Here is a 27,476-nt window from a genome sequence, read left to right on the forward strand (position 1 = left end):
AGCCACCAAGATGGTACCCTGGACAATCGCAGAGAACGAGGTGTATCTAAAAATCGTCTATCGCAAATCTTTAGGTATGTACTCGTGTACCGCGATAAAGGACTCGAACTCTTCTCGGTTGCTGCGTTATTGGCAGCGTTCTGATACATGTAAATAAAGGCGCGTGTGGTGACTGGGGACCAGGGTAAGCACGAGCTGTCTTTAATTCCGTGTACGTATGCCCTGCCCTGACGCGTAAAGCACGAACGTGCCAAGCATTTATTTACAGCTTAGTATATTCGGAAGTATTTATTTATAGAATACGTAATATAAACAACTAAATGGGTTATGATCGGTAGGTGGCGCTGCTGCAAATAGTCGACATTGTATAACGTCTGAGAAGGCTGCAGAAATATTCGATCTGCTTTAACAGCCGCGAGATGGCGCCACATAAATGAATTTACTTTTAGTTTTGTGTTTTCATAAGACCGTTTAAAACTACCGAACTTATTTTTAAACACGTGAATGTTCTTCGCAAAATACTAATTACAAATTACTGGTAGGAACAGTTTGCCGATAACTGTTTTGTCTGAAAAGATCTGAATAAACAATAACCAGGTGGAGCACCATCTGAAAAGAGTGGTGGACGAAGCCAACTTCCCAATTTGAAATTAACGTTAATTATGAGGGCATCTTTGGACTTAGGGGGGGATTCCTTTGGATTGGAGAAGTGCCAGTGTATCGCCAATACATAAAAGCGGGTTCTAGGAGTGAAGTTGGTAACTACACACGTTTTCTTCAGTGATAGTTTGAGTGGGTTGCAAGAATTGGCTAAGAGAGCAAAGAATGGGGACAAGGAATTTTTCATTTATGTGAATACAGAGAAGATAAAAGCAAATCAGATTGTGCGCTGGGTGTGGGAAACATCAGCTGGGTCTTGGACAACCCAGCTGATGTTGCGGATGAATTGAACAGGTACTTTACATCGGTCTTTACTGACGAAAGACCCTTTGTGCTAAGAAGGGGCTGTGCGAGTAAGGCTGAGCCATATGAAATAAGTGATATCGTAATTACAGATAATTGTTTATTAGAAAAACTTTTGAGCATAAAGGTAACTAAGGCTTTCGAAGTTTATAGCATATACCCTGTAGTTTTGAGGGAGAGCGCGAGGAAGTGTATTGAACCATTGGAGTTAATTATGAGGGCATCTTTGGACTTAGGGGGGGATTCCTTTGGATTGGAGAAGTGCCAGTGTATCGCCAATACATAAAAGCGGGTTCTAGGAGTGAAGTTGGTAACTACACACCGGTTAGTCTGACTTCAGTGGTAGGAAAAATCTTAGAGGCAGTGATTAAGAGAGAAATTCAGGGACATTTAGATTAATATAGTATTTTAAAGGCATACGACATGGCTTTGTTAAGGGCAAATCACGCTTAACTAACTTAGTAGGCTATTTTGGCACAGTTACTCTTGAGCTGGATTTGGGGAACAATTTCGACATAGTTTATTTGGATTTCAGCGAAAAATTTGACTCGATCCCTCATGAGAGGTTACTGTATAAGCTTGAACAGGTTGAGATCACTGGTAAGATTCTAAGATGGATTGCTGGGTGGCAGAAGGTTCTGATTAATGGATATTCTTCAGATTAATGTAACTTCAAGAGTGGGGTCCTTCAAGGATCGGTTCTTGAACCACAGTCGTTTCTCCTGTTTATAAATGACATCGACACGAATAAAAAGCGTGATGTCAAAATTTGCAGACGACGTAAATATTGGCAGAGTCGTTAATGATGAGTGCCCAGCAGCGCTTCTTCAGGATGACTTGGACAGACTTCAGAGAAGTGGCAGCAATGTTTTAATGCAAGATCTTAAACTTGAGGAATTTCACCTGGTGGGGCTTTAATTTTAGGCTTTTCCAAGCTTATTGAAGTGGATAAAGCATTCGCACTTTAACTTTTGTCCACCAGTATACTTCCAAAGTTGTAGATCATTATTTTAAAGATGCTAGTGATGATGAGAAAGTCTTTTAGCTGGATAATTATTAATTTATTGATTTCACGTATGAGAATATTAAATTTTAATTTGTCGGTTGGTTAAAATTACGATCCTATTAATCATCTTGATTTTGATTATTAATTCACGTGAGAAATTATGGTCGAAATGTTTATTAATATGCTGATAATATCCACAAAACTTATAAACAAATCAGAAACTGTCCATGAGACTTCTTTTTTATTATCGCGAATAAACCACATGTTTAGACTCTCAGTCATGAACTCCTATTGCGCTTTGCAAATGACCTCGTGTATTTAAAATAATTAAATAAATAAAATAAAAATATCACGGGACAATAATCTCATTTAGGATTTATCTATGCTTCAATTTGTTGCCACTAGATGGCACTACATATTTACATTAAGTTAAATGCCTAAAATCGAAATGATTTTTATTAAAATAATAAAAATAATATTAATTTATTATTATGGAAGAATTATTAGCACGGATTCGAACAGATACTTAACGAGTAAACCCCTATTCCTTGAAAAGAATGAGTAAATGAATTCTGTTTTTTTTTTTTTTTTTTAAATAGTAAATTAATAAAATAAAATCTTTCGTCGTTTACCAATGAGTTTTGCGATCTTTGACCAACTTATGGAACATGCGTATACTGTATTGTGTAACGAAAGAAACAAAGGTGGATTGTCAGTATTAAATTGTGTTCTATGGCTGGTTTGTGTTTCAGGGTTGAAAAATCCAGATTTTTTAGAAAGAAAAGAAAACATACGTTGTTGTAGCAACAAGGGCGATGGCAAATGGAAGAAAGTGTCCGTTACCAGAGACCAAATGAGTAGAAGAAGCTTTCTAAGGATTCTAAAAGCAGATTCAGACCATTAAAAGATACAATTTACAGTCAGATCTCTTATGATGGTCCCTTAATTAACTTGTGGCGACCTCGATCGAAACTTATCAGACTTTAGACATCTTTGGTTTTTCGTTTTATAAAATGCAGATGAACAGAAGCACTGCGACATCATTCGGTTCCGACGACGCTACCTGGGTTGGCTGAAAGACCCGAAATGGCTGCATTGGAGGAGTGCCACCGACAGTTTTATTAGCAGCCCCCACGTGCATCTGCGTTGGTGCGTCCTCCTGCCATAGTACGCACGAAGCATCGCGCGCGCACACACAGACACATCGTAAGAGGAGAAACTCGCTACTCTCGAAGACGTTATCTGTTCACCTCCTCAGTCCGCGCAGCTCGTGCTTTGAACAGACACACGCACGCACGCACAAGGAGGACAAAACGCGTGCTTGGAGTCCCAGTGCGAGCACATGGTGTTGATCGCGCGTGGTTGGAGGTCGTGGCCACGCTTCTGCTGGTTATTGTAAGGATTTGTCTACTGTAGTTGCCTAGAGAACGGTCACCATGCCAACAGAGTCGGAGGTAAGTGTGTTGCTATGTTTCCGCAGATATTGGATGCTGAGCTCATTGAGCACAACGTTGTTGATGCTAAAAATATTGTTCTCAATTGGAAGGTGTTGCGGGGCAGCGTTCTTTAAGGGGAGGAGGAAGGGGAATCGATAATGTAATATCGTTATACAAACCGAAAACGCGCTTAATATCCTATCGAAAGCATCTTTTGTTAGTGGAGTAATCCTGGCTGTAGACTTCACTCACAACTCCAATTATTGTGTGCGTGTAAAGAAAAACCACTTGGAAGTGCTGCTAGCACGTGCGAAAGGAAGCTCCTTCTAATTAGTGCAGACGCTGATAGAGACAACCCGTAAATTCGAATAAATACAAATATCCTTAAGGGCATTCCTCCCTAATAATTCTCCTCGCTCGTCACTATATGCGCATGACGTCACTGGTCATGTAGTCTTACCTACCAGACTACACATTCGTAATATGAATTGACTGCTTATATGGGATGCCATGAAAAAAAAATAATAAATCTTCCATTCAAAAGGATAGATATTGGTCAAATTCTGGTGTATCATTTTCCTTCTTAGGCCTTCCCCCCATCTGAAATAATAGGCCCCTTTAAAAACAGTTTTCCCAGCTCCTTTTATCGACTTTTGCTTTTACCTCTTCTTGAACTTCAACATCCAAAGAAGTTGGATTAATCCGAGGTGTTTAACAACACCACTCTTTGTCCTTTGTTTATCATAAGATCGGTTTCCGAACTACAAACCGGCCCTCACAACCCAGATTACAGTAATTTACTTTACGATATTTCATCTTTCGTCAAAGAGTAGCCAAATAATCGCTACTTCTACTCAACATCTTCTCATGGAATTGTTATTTATCTAAAATGTGTTGATTCCTTTTCTCCGAGGAATTTGGTAATTGTTAATTATTGAAACGGCGACTGGAGTGAAGTGGGGGATTCGGTGATGACTCCGTAATTAAAATGCGTGACGAATTGCAGACCGACATCACTCCAATACTTCTGTTTCAGTATTGAGGTCGCTTGGGCATCGATTTTCTTCGGTTCATAAATCATTCGTAGTGCGAATGTGAAACTAGATGCATCGCATCAATCGATACCACTTTCAGACGACCTAAGAAAGTCTGTAAGAGAAAAAAAAATGCTCTAATGCGTGTCTTTAGTATTCCTATTTTAGCGATTACTCGCTTTTATTTTTCTTTATTACTACATCGAAAAGGGTGGATCCGTATTTTTAAATATTTTTCCCTACATCATGTGTGGTAATCAACATGACGTAGGAGAAAAACTAAGGCCAAGTCATTTATCTCGAGAGAACTGTTTTTGTACGTTTGCCACTAGACTAATTATACTCTTATCCTTAACTCAGTCCAACTGCTGTAGCTTCTAACGTCTGCTTTGTTTTTTTTTTATTATCTCTCCATTGTTGTCAGATGTGCACGTTCTTGATTGTTGAAAGAGCTTTCAGAGTTACATTGTTTCGTTCATTAGGATTTCCATTGTCGTCAGATGCGCACGTTCTCGATTGTTAAAAGTGCTGTTACATTGTTTTCTTTCTTTTGCACTTCATAATGACGAATTTAAAAATACTCAGGAGATGATAGAGCTGTCTTACTTTTGCGTATCACGAAAACAGACGTGGAGGGAATGAGAATAAATACTCACGCAGACGATGAGGAGAAGGAAACCATACGAAGGAAAGAGGAAATGAGAGAGGTAATGAAGTACAGTACATTGTGGCGTCGATCGCTCATTGAATGAACTGAAGGTCGATTCCACGAGGCACCGCTACTCTCTAACGGCAGACTATTTTCCCAAGCAGAGCTGAAGCAAGTCACGTGGCCTACATCGAACGTTACACAAGGAGTCGGAGGAGGAGGAGGAGGAGGAGAAAGCACTGACCTGCACTGTATACATTACTCTCTGTAATCCAGTATCGGAACCCAAGTTTCACAGAGGCAGACATTTTGGTGTTTGTGGTGAGCGTAACAGGCAGTGGTGCTTCTTAAAAGATGAAGTGGTTGGTGGTCTTAGCATCTGCCACTCGCGAGACAAGTCGTCATCTTATAAGTGTTTATTTTGGAACTAGAGGATGGAAGGGGTAGAAGTCGCCATTACAGATCTGCTTCGTCTTGTTTACCAGACATGTTTGACCTTAATGGAAATGGCTCTTTTTGCAGTTCCATTCGTTTTCTGTAGGTTTTGGTGCATCCATGTTCTTTGTATGGTGATTAAGTTAAATGGCTACTTTCGCAACAAAAAGAAACAGATCCATTGTAAATTTATCGATTTTTAAGTTATATTTATGAATTGTAAGTCATATCGATTTGTATGTCATTCAAGTCGTATGGAAAAAAGCCTGATTCAGCTCTGTCGATCTGTTTGGGTATCTAGAATCAAAGGGGAAGGGGAGATATGCCCTTTGTGAATTTCTTGTGGGTAGGGCAGAGGATTAGCGATAGCAGAAAACAGGAAAATCCCACACGACTGCCGATGCTTAACACGAAGCGGTTGGCTTACCGAGGGGAAACTGTTGTTGGACTTCTTTAACAAGAAGATTATTATTAAGATATTTTTAGAGTGGAGGATTAAGGTCACTGCATAGATACGGCTTAAGATTTGACGAGGAGCTCAGGATGACTCTTGGACAGAAATACAACGAAGGGAAGACTAATTGAAGTTTGAAACATCGCACCGTTATTCCAAGTTTCCGGATTATCAAAAAGCAAGATTGATTTAGTCTTCAAGTGGCTCCCACTTGTGTCAACTAAGAGTTACGGGATTTATATTATCCGCAGAGCAACAAAGAATGAATACATGAGAGCAAATTCCATTGTTTGGTTATTGGTTTTCATTTGCCCACTCCTCAAGTTTCACAATTAATAATAGTACTGGCAAAATAAAGCAAGCTCATACAGCATCAGTCAAAAAAACCGCCCACATCATCTGTTCATCCCTTCAAATAATTTGTGCCATTCATCTTTAGGTAGCTCTCGTGGGTAGCGCAGTTGATAGGATCACCGTCCTCCCCACACCGGATGGAAAAGACCTGAGTTCGAGTCGCGTCAATGATGTGAGGAATTTTTATGGGCTCTTTTCACAACATGGCTGAGTTGGTCGGTCTCAGGCGAGGGCAGCATGGTTTTCTGACTGAAACTCGGGTTTTTCGTCCAGCAAACATAAAATCGATCTCAGAACACAAGCAATTTATAGACAATATACATGGAGAAATATAGCCTGATTCGCTGATGCTCCTAAAATCCACAACAACAACATCTTTAAAGTTATTCAAACACTCCACTTCCAGAGTACTAGATGAAAAATTTGTTCCAACAATCAGTTATTCTCTGGCTGAAATAAAATCTTCGCACATCTGGCTTTCAACCATCCTTTTCAACCAGACTTTTCAATTTAGATGCACATAAGGGCACGTATGTCCACTTATGTTCGTAGTCCAAGAAAGAATAAGGAGCCATCAGCATTGAGCATGCTCAAACCATTCAAGGCCTTATGCACCACAATCAGATCACCTCGCAGGCGCCTAGTTTTCAAACGCTGCAATTTTCAGAACCGAAGCCTTCCTTGGTAAGACGACCCTTTCGTTCCCCTCACCAGTCTCGTTGCCCTCCTGAACACCCTTTCCAGCAGCTCTACATCCTAAAATGAGGCTTCCAGACCTGTATACAGTACTCCAGATGTGACCTGACCATAGTCTTATACAATGGGATAAACACTTTCTTATCCCTGCTAGCGAATTGCAGTAGTGACAAAACCCCATGAACAGCCTGTCTGCACTGCTCAGAAAACTCCATATCTGACTCCACAATTATCCCCCAAGTCTTTTCATTTTTGACTTTCCTGGAAAGGGCGTGTAGTACCACACAGTTGGTGTGTCATCCTGGAATTATTGCTACCAATATTCTCTACCTTGATTTGTCAATGTTAAACTTCCGTTGCCATTTCTCAGTCCATCTATCCAACTTTTCAAGATCCTGTTGAAGTGGTATACCATCATTCCTGTCATTAACAAACCTGCTAACCTTTGTATCATCTGAAAACAGACGTTAAGCCTGGTATACCTTCATCAATATCATTAATGAATACGGAAAACAGCAATGGACCCAACACTGAACTCTGGGGTACTCCACTAATAACATTAGTCCAGGAAGAGCAGTGTACATTGATTACCACTCTCTGTCTTCTCCCACTCAACTATCCCTTTATCCACAGCGTTAATTTGCCCTTAATTCCATTTTGCTCCAATCTGTACAGCAGTCTTTTACGTGCAACAGCATCGACAGCCTTCCTGAAATCCAATTATATGATATCAAAATTACTTTTTGCATCCATTTCCTTTGTTACTGCCTCACAGTATCCAATCAGATTGGCTATTAAAACCGTAACTCTCCTCTGAACAAATCCATGCTATGATTTCTCGTATAATTGCATTCCTGTTTAGATAACGCTGCATCATTTTCCCCGGAAGAGAAGTGAAGCTTACAGATCTGTAATTACCCACTTCACCTTGTGACATTTGCACATCTACAATCTGTTGTGAGTTGCCCTGAATAATACATGCCTTCAAAACTTAATCATCTTTTTCGCTGCTAATTCTAGAATTGGATAGACTCCACCGATTCCTGGTGCCTTGATCTGCTAATGCTACGGGTTCACAGAAGAAAGATTAGGTGATGTTTTCTGAGAGACTTTAACTCACTGCCAGTGTAGAAATATAACGAATTAAGCAATCCCTAAGTCTCTGATCTGTTTCTCATAGCGCTGGTTGCAATCAGTAATCGATCCATAAGTGAGTCGCAGATGGATTTTACAATTTCACGATGTTAAGCAGAAAGCGAGGGGTGAAGTTTCTCATACAACAGCTCTTGGGGGTAGCAGAATTGAAAAGACCCGAGTTCGAAATCCCGTTGATGACGCCAGGAATTTTTATGGGCCTTTTTCACAACGTGGCTGAGCTAGTCGGTCTCACCGAAGGTAGTATAGTTTTTTTCTCCAGAAAACTCTGGTTTCTCCTATAGCAGACGAACCACAGAACACACTCAATTTACAGATATATTACATGCAGTGATGGCTTAAGTTGCTGATGTACCTGAAACCCTACAGCAACAACAGACCACGCGATCTGCCTTCTGATGAACTCGTAACGATAGCAAAATTGTTTGTGACGTCAACAGCCTTCCTTGCTAGGATCACTAAAATTCAAACTGTTCAAACCCAACAGTTATTTCGAAATAGGGAGCTGACGTCATCTTCCACGTGTTCAAAATTCTGCTTTAGGGCGAGACATTGCAACCAATCATCACGTAGCTACGACGAAAACAATTTTTAAAACGATCAATCGCCAGAATGACTTTCGTTCTGGCCTGACCCCTACCATCAATCCTCTTTCGAAATCCACTGTCACCGAAAGATACATTAACGCACACTTGTAGCTTCTTTCGAAGGAGGTCATGCGTGACACTTCAAGAACACGCGCACGCACACTTCGATTGTTAATTGCTGCTCCAAATTTGTCGAGGGCGGTAACTATTTACGTCCACCCTTAGCTAACCGCGACCCTTCGTCAACACATTACACACATCTATTCGCAGGCGACTGTCGTTTAACCTTAAATGCAAAATTCATTTCTGAGGTTCCGTCCGTGTCACTATCCCCACCACTCATTGAGTCACTTTCCAAAACTTGGCACTCCATCAAAGGCTTCTATTCATATTCCCAGTACACGTTGGATTCTACATAACGCGTCATTTTTCAACTGTGTCATTTCTGCTGGCGGTGGTATTTCCATTAGCGACATGTTTACAATAACTGCGCTACCTACAGGAGTTCTCCTACCGTAGGAGAACTCTCTACTCGCCTTTAGCAAGGTCGAAGTTGCTGGAATTGCCCTACATTTCCTTAATACTGAATTTGTTTTGTCTCTCAATGACCCGGACAAGCCATTGTAACCCGGAGATTGAAAAATGCGCAGATCGCCCAGCGGATCAAAATTTAAAAATGGAAACACGGACTACAATAAACGAACTCCAGAGCTCCAACGATCGTGTTTCAGCAAGCCTCTAAGAAACGTTGATCGACCTGAAAAACGGTCACGTGTCTCGTGCCGGAAGGATATCGCGGATGGGTGGGAGAGGGTCAGCTGACGGAACGAGCGAAGACAAGCGAGACGCCGAGTGTCACGCTTTGTCAGAGTGACACGCGAAGGATAATTTGAGCTCCTGACGATGTGGAAGAGAAAGCTCGCGACTGGAATGTTAGTTGGGGGTGGTTACACTTGCGTCCACAGTCGACAGCTTTGGTTTACGATTGTATGAGTTCAAGAATTTCCTTTTCTTCTCCTTAGAAAAGAGGTTCAACTTTCAAATAACAGTTGAACTTATTTCGCAATGGCATTTTCGATAAAGAAGATAGCAGCAAGAAAACCAACCATACTGGAAAAGATGGCCAAAGTCTGTTGGCCATCTTTTCCGGCGTAGTTTGAATTTTAAAGCGCACCAACAAGAAACTGTCATTGAAACGTGTGTTCTAACCATTCTTTTGAGGTTCATATCTGAAGCAACTACTCTCCCTCTGGCGGTAATTACCTTCATAACAAACTGCTTGGCCTGGTAGTTTTCTCTGTTTCCTCCAGGATTACAATCTCTAAACACACCTGTATTATCTGAGGTACTAAAATTATCGTGATTGCCAGCTGCGTGCATGTTTTGCCTACCGATGAGTACTGACCTAATTCTTGTTTACTTAACAGGAAATCGCGAGGACATAAACGCAGTTGAAGTCCGATCACGCAATAAAAGGTTGCAGCAATCGGAGTTTGGGCGAAAGCCAAGGTCACCATCCACGGATGTTGACCTACGAACTTGGATGAAAACTAAAGCCATTATTTGGACTACAAATCTCCCATTGGACTCAAAAAAAAAAAAAAAACCAAACACTTCTTGCGCTTAATAATAGCAATGCTTTAAGGTTCACTTGTGTGTTAAGTTGTGGGAAAATTTAAGCGGAACGGACATTTCCAGCAGTTCCGTTAATGAAGACATTTGCATTCCTGTAATTTAATAAATCGAAAATAATCTACAGGAAGTTTTATATAGGCGTTCTCTTATGTTTATTTACTTTAATTCGACAACTACAGGTACGGCTCTCGTTGTAGTAAACGCTGAGGATATGAGCTAAGAAAACCAAGCAAACGCAATGCTGGCACCGATCCGAATTTAAGTTGGCCATCAGGGAATATAAAACGTAGAACGCGCTTGGAATTTGCTCAGAACTGTCAGTCCAATTTTAATGAATAGCACCAATATGTACGCGATCTTGCCGTTGCGTTGTTAGTTTAGGGATGTTATGTTGGGTTTAAGATGCATCAGCAACTTAGACTATATATTGCACCGTTTATAATATGTCTGTAAAAATTGCGTGTGTTCTGTGGTTGATTTACTGTTTGGTGGATGAAAAACCACGCTACCCTTGCCTGAGACAGACTTAACTCAACCACATTGTGAAAAGACCCATTTAAAATTCTTCGGTGGAAGACGATGATTATACAAGTTGTGCTACACACGAGGGCGGTACTTTAGGGACAACTGCCTGATATTAAAGAGGATGAAGAGATAAGAAGACAAAATATTATGCTTAAAGGAATTGCAAAAAATTAATTTCTTGGAGAAAAGAAAACCTGAAATCAGAATGTTTACTAATTTTGCATAGCTGTCTTCAAGCTTAATGATAAAACTTGGATTATATAACCCTTCACTGTGTCCAGAAGGAATTCTAACATCCCTCTTTGAAAAGATCGCAAGGATGGTTAATCGTTGGACTGTTCGAGTCGAAATCATTCCTTGTTGCTCTGCAGGGAAGCTGCTTTTAAAGGCAAAATATCTTTGTGACCTTACCCAATTGCTCAACCTGTTTATTCTAGGTTTTTCATCCATCTGGGCTCGTACAAGTCTATTTAATTCCGATCCGTAAAAGCAGACCTTCTGACCGTTATTCATCTCACGTCCAATGACATCAAATGCTCTGTTGTCATTGTTATCACTGCACACAGCGTTCACCAGTGGCTACAGCGATAAACGGATAACCCGTTCTCGGTGATCTTGAAAAATCGCCAATTGTGGCAGTTTAATTTTTTCTGAAACTGAAAGAATATTTATATAATATTTCATGCTGGTTATATAACAAAAAACACAATAAAATATTCCAAAATCGTAGTGAGACAAAAGATGGGAATGTTGTATAAGCTGACTTTAAAGAAATTGGATGATCTCACTAAAAGAGTAACGCAATGTTTGAGAATTAAGTTCCAGGACTGCGTCAATTTAAAGGAAAAACCAGACGTTAGAATCGAAAATAAAACTTTTAATCTTTTCAAAGTATTGCCCTTGTGCAACTGTGTGAAATCGCTCACAGATGTGTATTGGCCCAAGGATCAGTTAGAAACATTTTTAAAAGCATTTAAACTGCCCGCCACCACTTCTTTTGTCACATTTCTTTTAACGTGACTTTGTGTCTTCTACACTGTCAAATCATTGTCTTGTCAGCGTTTATTTGATTTTTGGAAACAAGGATTAATTCGGGGAAGATATCTTATGGGAAGAGCTAATGTATCTCCAAAATCTCTCGCTTTGCTAAAAACTCTGATAATCAAGCCTGAGTGGGCCTAGCGTTGTCATGGAACTGGAACCAGTTCCTTCGAAACTGAGATCTTGTTCCATCAAGCGATAGAAACATGACACCGCCTTGAACAACACAACAGCTTTAACATGACTGCGCGCCAATGACGATACGCAAATGACCTTAGAGGGAAGTACGACATGGATTAGCTGTTACAGTGCCTTGCGTCATGATCCAACGTGCTTTGACATGCGTGCAATGGACTCTGGCATGGAGAATAAGTGTAAATCAATAACCGCTCATCCTCCTTTGAATTTTTAAAGAGTGGTCATTGATTGTCGGGACATAATGAAGGAGTTTGTCCAAGAGTTATGGTCGAGAACAAACAGAGAAGATTCTGGATCGAAACTATAGTGATTCACCGTTTCGAAAGATGAGCCCATTTTTATAGCATAAGAATTTGATGAATTTTCTTCGAATTCGCTCTCGTCTTTGAGTGAGGTATTGCTGTTGCAGGGACCAGATGATATCCCAATAGTCAAAACAAGAAATCTCTACCTCGGTTCAGGTTCTTATCTATTTGTACGCCGGGTTTTTTACCTGCTGGTAAAAGTATGTTGTTGTTGGCACCACTGTGTAGGATTCCATCGTTTCGTCATCGGTGTGGAATTAACGTCCTACCAGATCATTTCTCAATCTTCCAAACACATGGAGATCATGGATTTTCATGATTTTCTCTAATCCCTGGCTACATCACCAACGAACAACCCATCTTGATTCCGTTATTCGACAAGATATTTCTTTCTGAATATTGCCTGAACTTGTCCTGGGCGACGGTTAGCGAGAGTTTTTGTTGCTTCACAGTTCTTCACAGCACATTTACACTCTTTGGTGTGACATAGAGTTGTCAACACACACACACACATGTGGTGGCACTAATAGGAACTTTATACTTTAAATAAAAAACACACAAAACAAGAAAAGTTTACGGAGCATATCATACAGACAGCCGGACACATCTTATCTAAAAGATGGTGGTTTGTTTTGGCGGCGAGGAAGAACCATGCTGTCTTATCGATGATTTATCGAATATTTGTCTGAAGAGATTGGGATATAGTGCGTGTAGCATAGTGTTTGTAATCGCCGCTGTCCCCTCACCGGGGTGGAAAAGGCACAGGTTCGAACCCCTCAATAACGCCGGGAACTTTTATGGGCTCTTTTCACTCCGTGGCTGAGTTAACAGGTCTCAGGTGAGGACAACAAGGTCCCATCTTGCGGAAACTTGGGTTTTTCATCCAGAAAAAGGGGCAAACCGAGCAGAGCACGAACACACAATTTACACACATGATATGTGCAGCGAAACAAATAAAAGTAAATCGTTGATGCGCCTAGAACCCAACAACAAATATTTTTATATAAAAAGAAAAGAAATTTAATTAAAAAACGATGGTTGATGTGTGCTATGATACTTCAAAACACGCAATATTTTATAAATAAAATAATTATTTATTTTACAATAAAAAACTTAAAAACAAAACTGCATTGGGATGAGAAATGCGGCAAAGAAACATTGAAAAGACAACGCACCGCATTTTCTACTCGTGCCGAAGTTCACATCCCAAACAGGTAATCTCTCGGGATCTTCCGAATAAGATCTCCTCACATGCACGAGCGAACCCTGACGCTAGGAAGACTCCATTTACAATCTTTAAGCCTGTTTTCGACTTTGCATTCAGGTTTCTCCACTCCATTCTTAGAAAGATGCGAATTCTCACCTCGGTGCAGTGGACATCGTAGTAATTTGCGTCTACTAATGAATCCTAATTTTAAACAAACGAACTTTGGTTGAAAGAATATAATTGAGTGCAACGTAAAATACCACAGCCGAAATTGTAAATTCGTGAACGCCACCGGATAGATTTGCGTGTTGTGGAGGTTGGATGAGAGTATTCGTTGGCAGTGGCTGTAGACAGTTATTTATTAACGTGGAAAACAAACGGTTTGGAGTGTGACGAATCTGTATCCTCCATTTCTCCTTTGAGTGAGCGTTATAAATATCTTTGCATCAGTTACAGCAGTACTTGGAAAGGCAAAATGATGACAGAGCTGTCTTCTGTCCATTATAGCTGCAAGCTTAAAGTTAATTGGATTTATTGTTAGGAAAAATAAGCTCCACTCCACAGTTTTTGTTAGGTTTGTTCCTGCAGTGTTTATCAGTTGATCTTGTTGAAATTCGTAGTTCTTCTCGGCGTTGTTGAAGAATAAAACGATTAATTTTGTCTCAGTGGACAAAAAAGTTGAATTAAAAGATTGAATAGGTACAATGGAAAATGAGTTCTCACTTTGAAAATTAAATTCATACGCTAACTACTCTGACGTTGTAGTCCATTTTCCTTTAGGCTTTAAATTTGATCTTTGCATAGCAGATAATGAAATTAAAAAAAAGTTAAAGCAAATTCGCAAACATTATTTTTATAACTACATCCGAAAATCTTAATGAAAATTTTTTCCAAACGATGCAGATATGGACCACAGCGACATCTTCGTTATTTATTGCAGGAAAGGTGCAAGGATTTTCATATCACAAAGATGGTGGACAATGAAATTGCTCCACCCAAAAGGAGGACTGCGTGTTTCAGGGTCACACTGAAACTGTTGGGATACGAGAGCCGTATGTGGGTAGCTATTGTAAGGCTGGAAAATGGCGATTGGGATGGAGCTTAGAAAGGGTAAAAGCGCTGTCCTGAAATGGTTTCAATCATGTCTTGCCGTCACCGTGTCATCAATAACGAGAAGAGGTGAACGGCTATTGTAACTAATGGCTCCCCATACTATGATTCCAAATGTTGGTCTGGTATGACAAAATACCATTCTTGTCTCTGCTTGCACCGCTGCACAGACGCTGACGACGATGAAATAGCATCGGAGGCAAAAGAAGCAATGGATGGAAAGAATGCAGTACTTCCGCAGTCGTCTACGAACAGGGATGGCATTAGAATGTTAGAGCCTAGCGGACTGATCTGTTTCCTGTCACTGGTCGGATTCATCGATCCTCTTATTCTGACGTTTTCCAGGTGCCGCCAGAGCCCTTGCGATGTGTCCGACCGCCTACCTTTATCAATTGTTCACATCAGCGTCCAGCATTCGAGCATCCCAACCCACACGAATGGCAATTTGCTGCGTCGACCACAGTTGTTATATTTGGGGGTTGCTTTTCCAGTCTGTGCGCAAGAAGATGGATGAGCCAGGTCAAATGTGTGTGAGGGAAAGATGTAATTTGTTTTTGTTTACCTGTCTGTCCCCTGACTATTTTTTTTTTTTTTTTTTTTTTTTATATATATATACAGTACTGCCACACGCTTGACCGCAGTGAGGATAACCTGACCAGGAAATCCCCCTTTCTCTGGTGACACCATGTTCCCCCTTGGGTGGCTTAGCGTGGGATTTGCTGACCGTAGCTTCAGCTGGTTTGGCTAGTGTGGAATTTTTTAATGTTCAGATAGTCCTAGCGACCTTTCCCCCACACAGTGCCCTAATCTTATGACTGTACTCCCCCCGTGGGCCCTACCTTCCTAATACTTTTACTGTTCTTATCAGTTCCCCTTGTGAAGGGTGGGTTGCCTCCACTGGGGTACCCCTCAATACCCGTAACTTCAAAATTCTTGGTGGAAGCCTTTCTGTCATCCACCTTCTTCACCTTCACCTATATTCCTTAACTCAGGCTATCTCTCCCGTACTCCTTTCCAACAAAAACTTCTTTTTTGGTTTTTTGGCCCTTCCTGGTAAGCTCTAACGACGCCAAGGTTTGTCCTGCCAGAGCATCTAATCGCTACTACCTGGCCCAGTTCTCCGCGCCTGGTACGATAATTAGGGATCGGCGCTGTTCCACGGCTCCCTAGGCTAAGAAGCCAGATGAACAACAACCCTATATTCCACTCACACCATCTGGCCTTTACTGTATTCAACGCAAGAGGGTTGTGGGAAATCAGTGGTGCCGCTTGATCCTAAACACCATAGATACTTCTTGTGTTTTTGTTTTTTTGCCGGACGTGTTTAAAACTTTATGGACTCTGGACAAAAGTGTTCGCGTACGGGGGCCCCCCACAGAGGGAACTCAAAGGAGAAAATTCAAATAATGACGGTTGAAACACTGATTTGAGGCTCATTTTTTATTTAAAAAGAAAATGGCGTAATGGCTGTAGCAGATACTGCGCTCTAAGTTGTCAAGGAGCCCTCCCAAATAATTCGAAAATTCTCTTTCCCCACCCCTCAGGAGATTCTGTATACAAATATTTACATACCCCTACCTTTGTGTATGAGAAAAGACAAACGCACGGTTATAATATTAGAGATTTTCATTGAAAACTTCGCATCTTTTTAGCCTACTGAGTCCCAATGCATTGTGGGGGACTATGACCAAAATATGACGTCAGCCTACTCGTCCATCTCTATAATTCGCTTTGTTGTGACTAGGATTTTTCGTGCAGCTAACCGAGTTCGCTGTTATTCGAATAAATACTTTTAAAATTGTCATTTGAATATTAAAATGGAAATATTTAAAAAGGGCAACAGTTCTTTTGGATATCCGACGAAGAGTGGATTACAGAAATCACGTAAGCCTACTTTCACTCACGCTCGTTTGAAGACTGCTGATCCAACGGTGTGCCCCTGTACAAATTTGGCTCGTTACCCGTTCGTACCCGTAACAGTAACGTGTTTCTACCCCGGCCAAACAAATGTATCTTTGTCCGAGTCACGTGACCGAGCTGGAAGCCAACGGAGGTGGAGCGTTCAGCAATCGTTCGTCTGGAATGGCTCCCTTTCACAATTCACCGCGGGTATTGCGCGGATTCTACCCCCGAAACCCACAGAACTCGAAAACAAGGCGCAAGCACACGTGCCGTACACACATACACGTGCCGTGTGTCACCAAAATAACTGGGTCATCGGTATTATCTACGTTACGCCACTGCAGTTAAATGGACCGCCCCTTCGAGAGGAATCTCGCCGCTCTTCAATAGCGAGGGCCCCGTTACGGTCACCCGCACTGAGTAAATTGGCCCGCTCGGAGCTAACACATTCGATCCGAGTAAGTAGGTCGAAGGTCAAAGTTGCATTTGCGATTTAAGCCGCGCTTGCAGAACTTCTCGCGAGTATTTTCGTATAGGGCCGTGACGTCACGGCTTGACACCCGCTTGTCTTATTTCGTAAGTCCGCACCTGTGCCCAGTAAATCTTTAAAGCTCTTGTCGTACGTTCGCAGGCTCGCGAGGTATCTGCGACACACTGCCCTGGGTGCGTGCACCAAGCGCAGCCTCTGCCGCTGCCCGAAAAGTTCCGTTGCTATAGAAACCGTTGTTTGCGTTACGTCGTATCCGAAAGCGGTTTGAATTGAAGATCAATTATTGTCGAAAATTAATTTCCCCTCCTCCCTCCAAAGTTTTCTCCTCACCTCATACATTTTTCTGGAAAAATGAAACGCCACAATACTGGTTAAGTCGGCGTAATATATATATTTTTTATGTAGTTCTTCTCCCCACCCCCCCCCCAGTTAACGCAGGATTTCCTTTCCCACTCAGAAAATGCTCATTAGCGGACAGTTGGTTAATAAGGACATAACTAATCGATAAATGACATTGCCTGCCTCGCCGCGTTATTATTACAAACTTGACCCCCCCTCCCCCGCCGCCGCACACAATGTCCGCAGATTCAGTTTCCATGACAACGGAATGTCTCGTATCATTCTCGAGTAGACATCACTTTTTGACGAGCGAACACGACAGTCTTCTTCGTGCCCTTAATGAGCCGTATCGCCACTCGGTGTAGTTGGTTTCACTTGGCAGCGTCTTCTCAGGTGCGCCGGGACGTTTCCATCATCCGCTTCGTTCGATCTCGACATTAGTATTTGTCTGGAATGAGTAAACAGCGAGGACAAACTTCTCTTATTCCTCCACGTCTTCTCGCTGTTTCATCTTCTTCACTTTCCTCCTCGTGCGTCTTAATTACCTTCCTCTTCTCTCTCTCTCCGACAACTCTGTCGGTTGCGCAACTCTTCCGCTACGAATCCTGCCAGAGTATCTATTTGCAGTTACGCGGAATGTACGACCGAGGCCGTTATCGCCCTTTACGAGGTCACGTTTGCCTCACACCGTAACCCTGAGCGATGTTACGTACTTGCCGATTCCGCTGATAATTGTGGCGTTCAGAACCCAAGCGATTAAGTTGACAAAAGAAAACTTTACGATGTTAAGACCCAGGTTCGGACCATAAATAAAAAACAAAACAAAAAAAACATCGTTTAATCGAATTCAACAAAGACTATTTTCAAACTTTACACATTTTCAAGCACGGATACTGTTCAGAAAAACTGACCAACCTAAGTTAATTACAATACCGCTTGAAATTACAGTTTAGAAAATGAAATTGCATTTCGTTATTCATAATTAACTTAATCGAAACCTTTTTTATATAAAAACTCATCATGTGACCAAACAGCAGCGTACTCTGTAAAGTTCGATTCTTAAGAAGAATCGAACTTTACAGAGCACGTGCATACTAATCTGCCTCTTTCATCATATGATGAGAGGCAAATCTGTCGTGTGATGGCGATTGGATTTTATGGATTCCTAATGGTTCTTTTCATGCTCCGACAGAAATCGCATAGATCAGAGGAGTTCACGAGGATATCATGATTTCGCGGTCACGTGGCTTCGAACCACGGTTAGCTGAAACCTTGGCACAACTGTATTTAAATTTTGACCACTCGGCTACGTCCATACGCCGAAGCTTCGAATCTTGGAATCCACGAAGCGTATCGCTTCTTATTATTTAAAATTATTTCTTTTTGTTGGCCACGATGGAAAATGTTGCTTCCGATATCGGGAACAGTGACCTCTTTTTCAGACTTCTTCTGCCAGAAATTTCAAAACTGTGCGGGAAATATTTTTGACGAGCTTGTACGCTCTCATTGACACCATGCAAAATCGAGCTCTCTGGATCCATCTCAAGTGCGCTTTCTCTGGAGAACTTCCAAAACAATTTAAACAGCGGAACGCCGACTTTCCGTTACAATTGAACTCTGGTTCCGCCCACACACAAACGTGAATTGTTTGCAATTGTTTCTGCGCAGACTGTGCCCATTTCCTAGTAACACAACACGTGACTATTTCAGCAGCCTTTAACCCCTTTTGTTCTTATTTCTCCGCTCCACATCATCAGAGTAATCTGTGGTCTGTAGAAAGCGATTATCGTCATCGATATAATTTAACGGCCGTTGCCATAGCAACGGTTAAAAACGAATCGCGATACGAACGAATTAAAATAGAAAAGCAGAAAATAAAATTCTAAACTCTACAACTCCTTTAACTTGGCATATAACAAACAGAGAATGCTGTGGACGTTTCAGACCAAGTTGGAGAGTCCTTCTTCAGCGCTACTTGCAAACTAACATCAGACTAGGAAATAAAAAAAATAATAATAATATCTATCGAAGCATAGAGTACAGGGGTGTTAAAAAATTCATGTAAACCTGACTCGAGATGCCTAATTAAAATAGATTTATTTACTACTATGTTCACGTGATTCAAAAGTCATAATACGACCCCTGTAGAAGCACGAGATTAAATGAGCTTTTTCTGAGAAATGGATGAAGCTTAGACGGAAAGGATCACGCTGTTCAGTGAAACGCTGTTGCCACAGCAACCTCTTCTGTGGTACCGGCCTCTAGCCACACTACAGCAGACGACGGCAAAAAAAAGCTCCGACGACGCTAATTCGTTACCCCGTAATCTAGCGAGGCGTCTATTGTTAGTCGCTGCCTTTCTCAACCTCCCCACTGAAATTCCTGGCCAGAGAAATTTACTAGGATGTGGCATGCCTCACGTGTTTCTCGTGTTAGCAAAGCCTCGTATTTATTTAACCTATCACACTATCTGGAAAAAAAGAAGGGGGCAGGGGGCTGTTGGATGACGTAATGGAATAATTCCCATACACGTTACGTTGAATTAGAGCTCTGTGGTTTTTTAATTATACGAGAGCTAATGTTGAATACCAGATGGCAGCACAAGACAATGATCTCAAACAATGGACCGAAATCTAGTGATAAATGGGATTTCTATTTTAATTAATTAATTAATCCCAGTTAATTGGGATTAATTAATTAATTTTATTTAATTGCTTTTCCATTTGCTACTAATTATAACGTTTTCTGGTTATTCTGTTGCCACACCTAACATTCATTTAAAAAATCATAACGCGTGTCTTTTGAAGTCCAAATTGGATTCATCCCTTCCATCCGTCCAAGATTCAAAGCAGCTCTACATCTGAAATATTGCTCGCGTCTGAAATATTAAGACCTATTCCTTTCTTTCTTTCTTGCATTTCAGCCCTTCGCGAGACAATCGTTAATTCCAAGATTTCTCAGATGCGTTGTATTTCTCTTGGAATGGACGCCAACACCACTTTGCCGGATATTCCGGAGAAGTCAGTGACCTGACGATGAATCTTCCTTCGTTTAAACACCAGCATCTGTTTGTCTGCGTCCTTCCAATTCCCCCGCTACGGCTAATTTTAGTATCGTCACGTCTGAAAGCGCTCCTTACCTGGATTACGTTTAATTCTTAGCGAATCGGAAGTCTGCTCTTGTAAGGCGGGAAAAACAGTCCGTGTACAATTACACGGGGTCGCGTGACCTCCTCGCTAATCTCTCCGTTCAAGAGAGATTAGAGAGGAATAAGACGGGGTTTACTGATTCAAATTCTCTTTGCTCGTGCGCACTTGTCGTGCGATGGTGATTGGATATTATGGATTCTTAATGGTTCTTTTCATACTCCCACAAGATCCACGTAGATCAGAGGAGTTCGTGGTCACTTGACTTCGAACAACGGTTAAATAAACGTTTGTACTGCTGTATTTAAATTTTGACCATTCGGCTAAGTCCATACACCGATGCTTGGAATCTGTGCAAAGATCATTGAATTCTTTGAATCTAAGATGAATAGCAGAATGGATTCAGACGAGGAAGATCCTGCACTGATAGCTATTTCTCTATCAAAATCCTAATTGTAAAACAAAGAATACGATGTTAAAACCCAATAAACAGAGGGGTTGGACAAGGATTGATCTTCTGACTCTGAAGTTCTAAAAAATGAAGTTTTTAGAACTTCTCTTATGCAAAACCATAAATAATTTGTGCCAGTTTTAAGGTGGAAGAGCAGTTTCAAATTACTAATGAAGAAGTTGTGTGGAAATTATGTAAAAAAAAATTGTCTATTTAATTGAAATTTTCCATTCAGATGGACACCACATACCAAAAATATTCAGAAATCTTCTGCCAGCTGTGCGAATGGGGTGAATACAAAGCAGGAATGAGTTTAAAACTATGCAGGCAATAGCAGAGATATATCTTGCTTTGCAATAATAAAGATTATTTAATTAATTTATTTATTTATATAATGACTAAAAAACAATTTTAATATGGTGTAAGCCACCTTTGGCCTTGAATACAGCAGATATACTATGTAACAGACTTACCACTAGTTTTTGGCAATTTCAATGGAAACATTTCTCTTCACATGGAAAATCTTTTAACCTAACTTTTTTGTTTCGGGGAAGGAGGCAGGGGGTTGTGATAAATGGTTATTCCTCAAATTGAGCTAATGTAAGAAGTGAGGTTCTCCAAGGATCAGTATTGGGACCACTGTTGTTTTTGATAGAGGGCAATAGAAGAGATAGAGGGCGTGATGTCTAAATTTGCAGATGATGTAAAAATCGGTAGAGTAGTTAATGATCACTGCCAAGCAGAGCTTCTTCAGAGTGACCTAAATAGACTTCAAGGATAGTCAGAGAAGTGGCAGCTATGCTTTAATTCAGCAAAATGCAAGATCTTTCACCTGGGGAACAGTAACCCCGAAATAACTTATACACATGGTGGAGTTGAAATGAAGCCTATAGTGGAAGAAAGGGACTTGGGAGTTACGATACGGTCAGTCATGAAGTTCTCTGAGCATTGTAGACAGGTTGGAAGGAAGGCCCATGGTGTCCTATCGATGACTTATCGAACGTTTGCTAGTAGAAATAAGGACGTCATAATCCCATTATATAAGACATATGTTAGACCACACTTGGAATACTGTGTTCAAGTATGGAGACCGCACCTAAAGAAAGACATCGAGCTTCTTGAGAGGGTGCAAAGAAGGGTAACTCGCTTGGTGAGATCGGCAAAAGGGCCTCCATATGAGGAAAGACTTCAAGTATGTGGGTTGCACAGCTTGGAAACTAGGCACCTTAGAGGAGACTTAATTGGAGTGTTTAAAGCTCTGAGTGGCAAAAGTAAAATGAATGAGGACAAAATTTTCATGGTTATAAATGATTCTAGAACTAGGAGCCATAAATTCAAGTTACGTGGGGGAGGGAGTTTAGACTGGATTGCAGGAAGTTCTATTTTAGCCAGCGAATTATAAATTATTGGAATAAGTCACCTATATGGGTGGTTGAGGCTAACATTTTGAGGAAATTCAAAGGTCAGCTAGATAGTTACCTATGGAAGGAGGGAAATGCATAGGTCATTTATTTCTTTTTCTTTTATTAATTATTTATTTTATATACTATTTTACTTTTTTTTTTTTTTTTTTTTTTGGCTGGTGCAGCATAAACCTTAGGCTTCCTTGCACTATATGACCATTACAATACTAATACTAAAAAAAATCAATAATTGAACACACACACAAGTACAGGAGAAAGTGGGGATCATATACAGAGGATGGACAGTGCCAAAGTAAACACTTTTATTTTTATTAATAACAAGATACACAACGTGTAACCATTCTCAGTGTATCTGAGAGCAGAACAATGAACACAATTAATAACAATAATAAGAGATCCAACAGGAAGATAAACATTGATATAGATTCAAACATTAAAATCATATGTACAAAAGAGGATTGGATTGCGTTAAGTTACCGGTAAAACAAATAATAAATTAATTAGTTAGAGAATAGAAGAAAAAAAGTCACTTTGCAGTTCAAAAGAGGCAAACTTGTGGATGGGGTTCATCAGTGATTGGGAGTTGTCAAAATAGTCAATGACAGAGTCATTTGCAGATTCTGTTCAGTGGACTGAACTTCATAAAGTCCGTGGTGGCAAAGTCAAGACGGAACAGCTTAAGATTCCTGACTTGTCTACAAAGAGTGAAGCTGATTTTGCTAAGGGTATCAGATGCTTCATAAGTTCCAGTGATTACTTTGGCTAGAAGGGCGATTCCAGCAATAACTCTTCTAGTGCACAGAGGCCTCAGATGAAAGTAATCGCACAGCGATTCATAGTACACTGGGTAATGTACGTGTTGCAGGAATAGGTTACTCCTGCAATAGAGGATTACGAAACGTAAGGTAATGGACAATTTTTTTTAGACACTTCAATTTTGTTAATTAAAGTCTTTGTATGAAGATTCCAGATGGGTGAACTGAATTCAAGGATTGGCAGAACAATCCTTTTATAAAGGATGACAGCATATCTGTAGTTTTTGAACTTGTAGGTGTTCCGTTTGATAAATCCCAGTGTTTCTGGTGATTTTAAGAACATGGGCATCAAATTTCGCACTGCTGGAGAAGAGAATCCCCAAGTCGTTAACTTGGTCACACCTTTCGATTATCACAGAGCCAATAGTGTGCTCTCCGTACTGATTAGTTGTGGAGATCTGCAGGATGAGAAAGAGATTACTTTGCACTTCGAGGGGTTAGCAGACAATCCGTTCAGAGATAGCCACAGAGAGAATTTATTGAGAGCGCATTGCAGCTGTTGAGAATCGGTTTATCTCCTTCACTGCTGAGTAGATCTTAAGATCATCTGCATAGAGAGCAACTTGAATATGGGAGGTGCAGATGAAAGAAGGAAGATCATTTATGAACACAATGAAAAGTAGAGGACTTAGTGGTATAAAATAGTCTGAGTTCACTTGATTGATAATAAAGCTCAAGGAACGATGCGTAATATAGCTCCGTAGCCATGAAAGCAAAGGGTCACGGATACCATATAGCTTAAGTTTTTCCAGAAGTTTTCGTGCGGGACTTTATCAAATGCCTTTAGAAGTATCTGTGTAAATTGCATCAATTTGAAGGTCGTTATTAAGAACTTCAGAGGTGTATTGCCAGAAAGGAAGCAAATTTGTGACCACTGACTTGCCACTGCAGAAACGATGTTGATTCTGGTTAATGAAAGACCTGAAGAAGTCGAAGAGATGTTTGTGTCGAAGAGTTCAGCCAGGCTGTTTTGCAAAGATGTGGGTCTGTAATCAGTTACATCATTTTTCTCACCTTTTTTTGAAAATGGGAATTATAATTGACCCGCTTAAATACTTAGGATACTTCCCCAGCCTGAGAGACAAGTTTAAGATCCGAAGTATGAGGGGGTAGTGACAGTCTTTTTCCAAAAAGAAGCCAGGGATGTCAACTGGACTTTTAGCGTAGTCATTTTTCATGCTTTTTAATGCCGACTTTAAATCTTCATCTGTGATAAAGCAGTTGAATAGGATATCACCTTTAACAGGTCTGAAGTCAGGAAATGAGGCAGATCTCAATGTATCTTGGCTTGAATTCTGGAAAAATGTTTGGCAAACTCTTGAGAAATACTGAATTCGTCCGATAAGAGAAATCCATCCGAGTTGTAACTTTCTACTGGTGCTTCTTGTGCTTCAAAATTCCAGAATGGTTTAATATCTCTGTAAGTAAGTGGACTGTCCTCAACTGACTCTATATACGTGTTGTAAGATTGCTGTAAGACTTGATAAAAACTAACTAGAATTTGACTGTTGGGAGACCTCATCCAAGATGGTATGAGAGGTCCAGAGGCCTTATAGGGAAGAAGACCAAGATAATTGGCATCTGGCGAGGATTGGGAGGGGGGGGGTTCTTACCCTAAAGCTGATCTATTAGTGAATTCACGCGATTTATTGACGTGAACAATTATTGAAGCCTCATAGCCTTAGCGCTTAATCGGAATTAACCCAATCCAACCCTAACCAAACAATCATGAAAAACCTTAAATATCACGCACACGATAAGATCTCAGCCGATCACAAATACATTGCATACTTGGATTCAAAACTGGTGTGAACACTGTGAAGAAAATCTGTGGTACTTTGTCGAATTTCGTAGAGGTCAGACACTGGTTTCTATTTGCAGCATGCGTGATTTCGCTTATCAGCGAGACGTTGCTACCAGGCACGTGCTCATGCTTTAACCAGATTAATCTCACGCTGTAACCTATACGCTGTTACGTATGCCGACACCCGCCTAAATGCTTATCAAAGACGTGACCTTTCTCTTTATCTCTTCCAGGATCCGTCTGCCTTTGTGCTGCCCAAGATAGTGACGGAGGACGTGGACAAAATGGCGACCGCTATCGACGACGAGTGCGCCACCCCACCGGCCAAAGGTCGTATGCGATCCCTCTCCGGCGGTGCGTACAGACTCGCTCCATTACCCCTAGCAGGCCGGATGCGGCGACAGTCGGGTGACGATGTGCTATCCGGGATCAGCCCGTCGAGACGGGCTGCCCTTTTCGACGCCTTCCGTCCACGTTCCAAGTCGGACAGTAAGGGAAAGAAACCGACGTTCCTGGCCAGCTTGAAGAATTCTGTGCAGCACACACTCCTCCAGTCTTCCTCCCCCGGAGGTTCCCCCAAGCCTTCCCATCACACAGCAAACCATTCCGTCATCAACAACCACCTGGATCCTTTCGCTCACGGGGATTTTAAAAGGCCTCGATCCGGTTCGGACACCAAAAGTGGACCGATGTCAAAAGTGATTGAGATGTTTCGCAACAGGTCCAATTCCGTTACATCAGACCTGAGGTTTAACAAGGTAAGATTTCACGATCTTTATTTATTGTTCATTTTTCAATTGTTGACACTTGACCAATCCAACTACATCGTGGGAAATTGGATTGCTCAAAGGAGAGTTTGTACTTTATTTAAAGTGTAAGTTTTTTTTATCTTTTATTCGCTTTATTTTCTACGATAAAGTAAAGTTTGGCTTTATTGGTGAAGGAACTGAATCGATTCAGGAATCAGAACAATCTGCAATAACTAACTGTGAAGAGAGCTTTTGGCAACCAGCATCCCGTCCTGAATTTACTGATGTTTCAGTGATTTTTTGTGGTACGAAGACGATTAGCCACAAAGAATCACTCGGATTCTTTCTGGCTAACTCGACTTTTCTTTTTCTGGGGCAATTACCCCTAGCATCTACTTCAAGGGTGAGGTAGCGAACTTTAAAGGACTGAAAAGTTCCGGTGATTTGAGATGAGTCTTGTGTGGTGACGCTATAACTTCAAAACGTGTTCAAGAATCATCAATTCATTTTTGGCAGTAGTTTTCAATCCGTCTCACGAAAAACAAATCGGCAACTTTTCAAGATCCACAAATCAGTAACAATCAGCGCTTGGGGCTTTGAACAGAGTAAGCTTAAGAGGATATACAAATCAGGATATTCGAGCACGATAATTTGTTGCTCACACTAGGTGGAGAGATCCTTTGAAGCGATGAGGTGAATAACAGTGCCCTCTGATACGTAGGGATGCTGTAGATGTGGAGTTCAGTACAAGGATGGGCAAGAAGAAAGATTTAAGTGGCTTTGAACGTGAGAAGGTACTCATTGCCAGCCGCTGGTAGGAGTATCTCGGAAACTTCAATGTTGCTGGGGTTTTCACGTACGATTGTGAGTGGGTTTGTGGCGATTGGTGAAAAACCAAATAACAACGTCCAGTCAATGGCGATCCTGTGGTCTGGAAGGACGGCTCGTTGATGATGCAAGAAGACAAGATTTGTACAAGCTAACATTAAGCCTGAAGTCAGTAAAATAGCAACCAGTATAACAGTGATAACAAAACAGGCATTTCAGAAGGTGCAACTCGTCATATCTTGTCACAGATGGGGTTTGTGGCCGACGACAGAAGTGGATTTCACTAATGTCAGCAAAAAAACGTTCCCTTTTGTGACGAAACCCCGTTATTGCTGATACAAACTGATGGGGGGGAACCAGAATATTGAATAAATAGCATGAGTCCATGGGCTCATCTTCTTAGGTGTCTACAATGCGGAGAAATGGTGTGTGGAGGGGAGGGGAGTTTCGTGGTGCATATCGGGCTCATTGATACCACAGCGCAAAAATTTGGATGCCACAGGTTATCTGGCAATTGTTTCTGGCCAGTTTATCCATCTACGAAAGAGTTCTTCCAACAGGATAACGCGCAAAGGTCCAGAATTGTACATAACTAGTACAAAGAACACGAAAGAGAATTCAGCCTACGGTTTCGCCTCCCCAGTTCCCAGATCAGTTGAGCCCCTATGAGATAAGGTGAAACGAGTTCCGCAAAGTAGAGAATCCCAGCCATCCAATTTGCAACAACTGGGAAACAAC

The 27,476-nt window shown here is 41.1% G+C and overlaps 1 protein-coding gene across 3 annotated transcripts in view; it reads left to right on the forward strand.

Moving 5' to 3' along the window:
• Positions 1 to 27,476, forward strand: part of LOC150079383 (5'-AMP-activated protein kinase subunit gamma-1-like) — a 383,429-nt gene that overhangs the window by 83,495 nt on the left and 272,458 nt on the right. For 2 of the 3 annotated variants that reach the window (XM_090383409.1, XM_090383412.1), the window contains one exon: positions 25,395 to 25,919. In XM_090383409.1, the coding sequence (XP_090239535.1) occupies positions 25,395 to 25,919 (525 nt within the window). Of the gene's footprint in view, positions 1 to 3,171; positions 3,424 to 25,394; positions 25,920 to 27,476 lie in introns of those variants that run through there. The other variant, XM_090383411.1, reaches the window with a different exon arrangement.

The sequence above is a fragment of the Mastigoproctus giganteus genome, chromosome 10 (assembly GCF_048544385.1).
Source record: "Mastigoproctus giganteus isolate SK-2022 chromosome 10, ASM4854438v1, whole genome shotgun sequence".
In the NCBI taxonomy this organism is placed as follows: Eukaryota; Metazoa; Arthropoda; class Arachnida; order Uropygi; family Thelyphonidae; genus Mastigoproctus; species Mastigoproctus giganteus.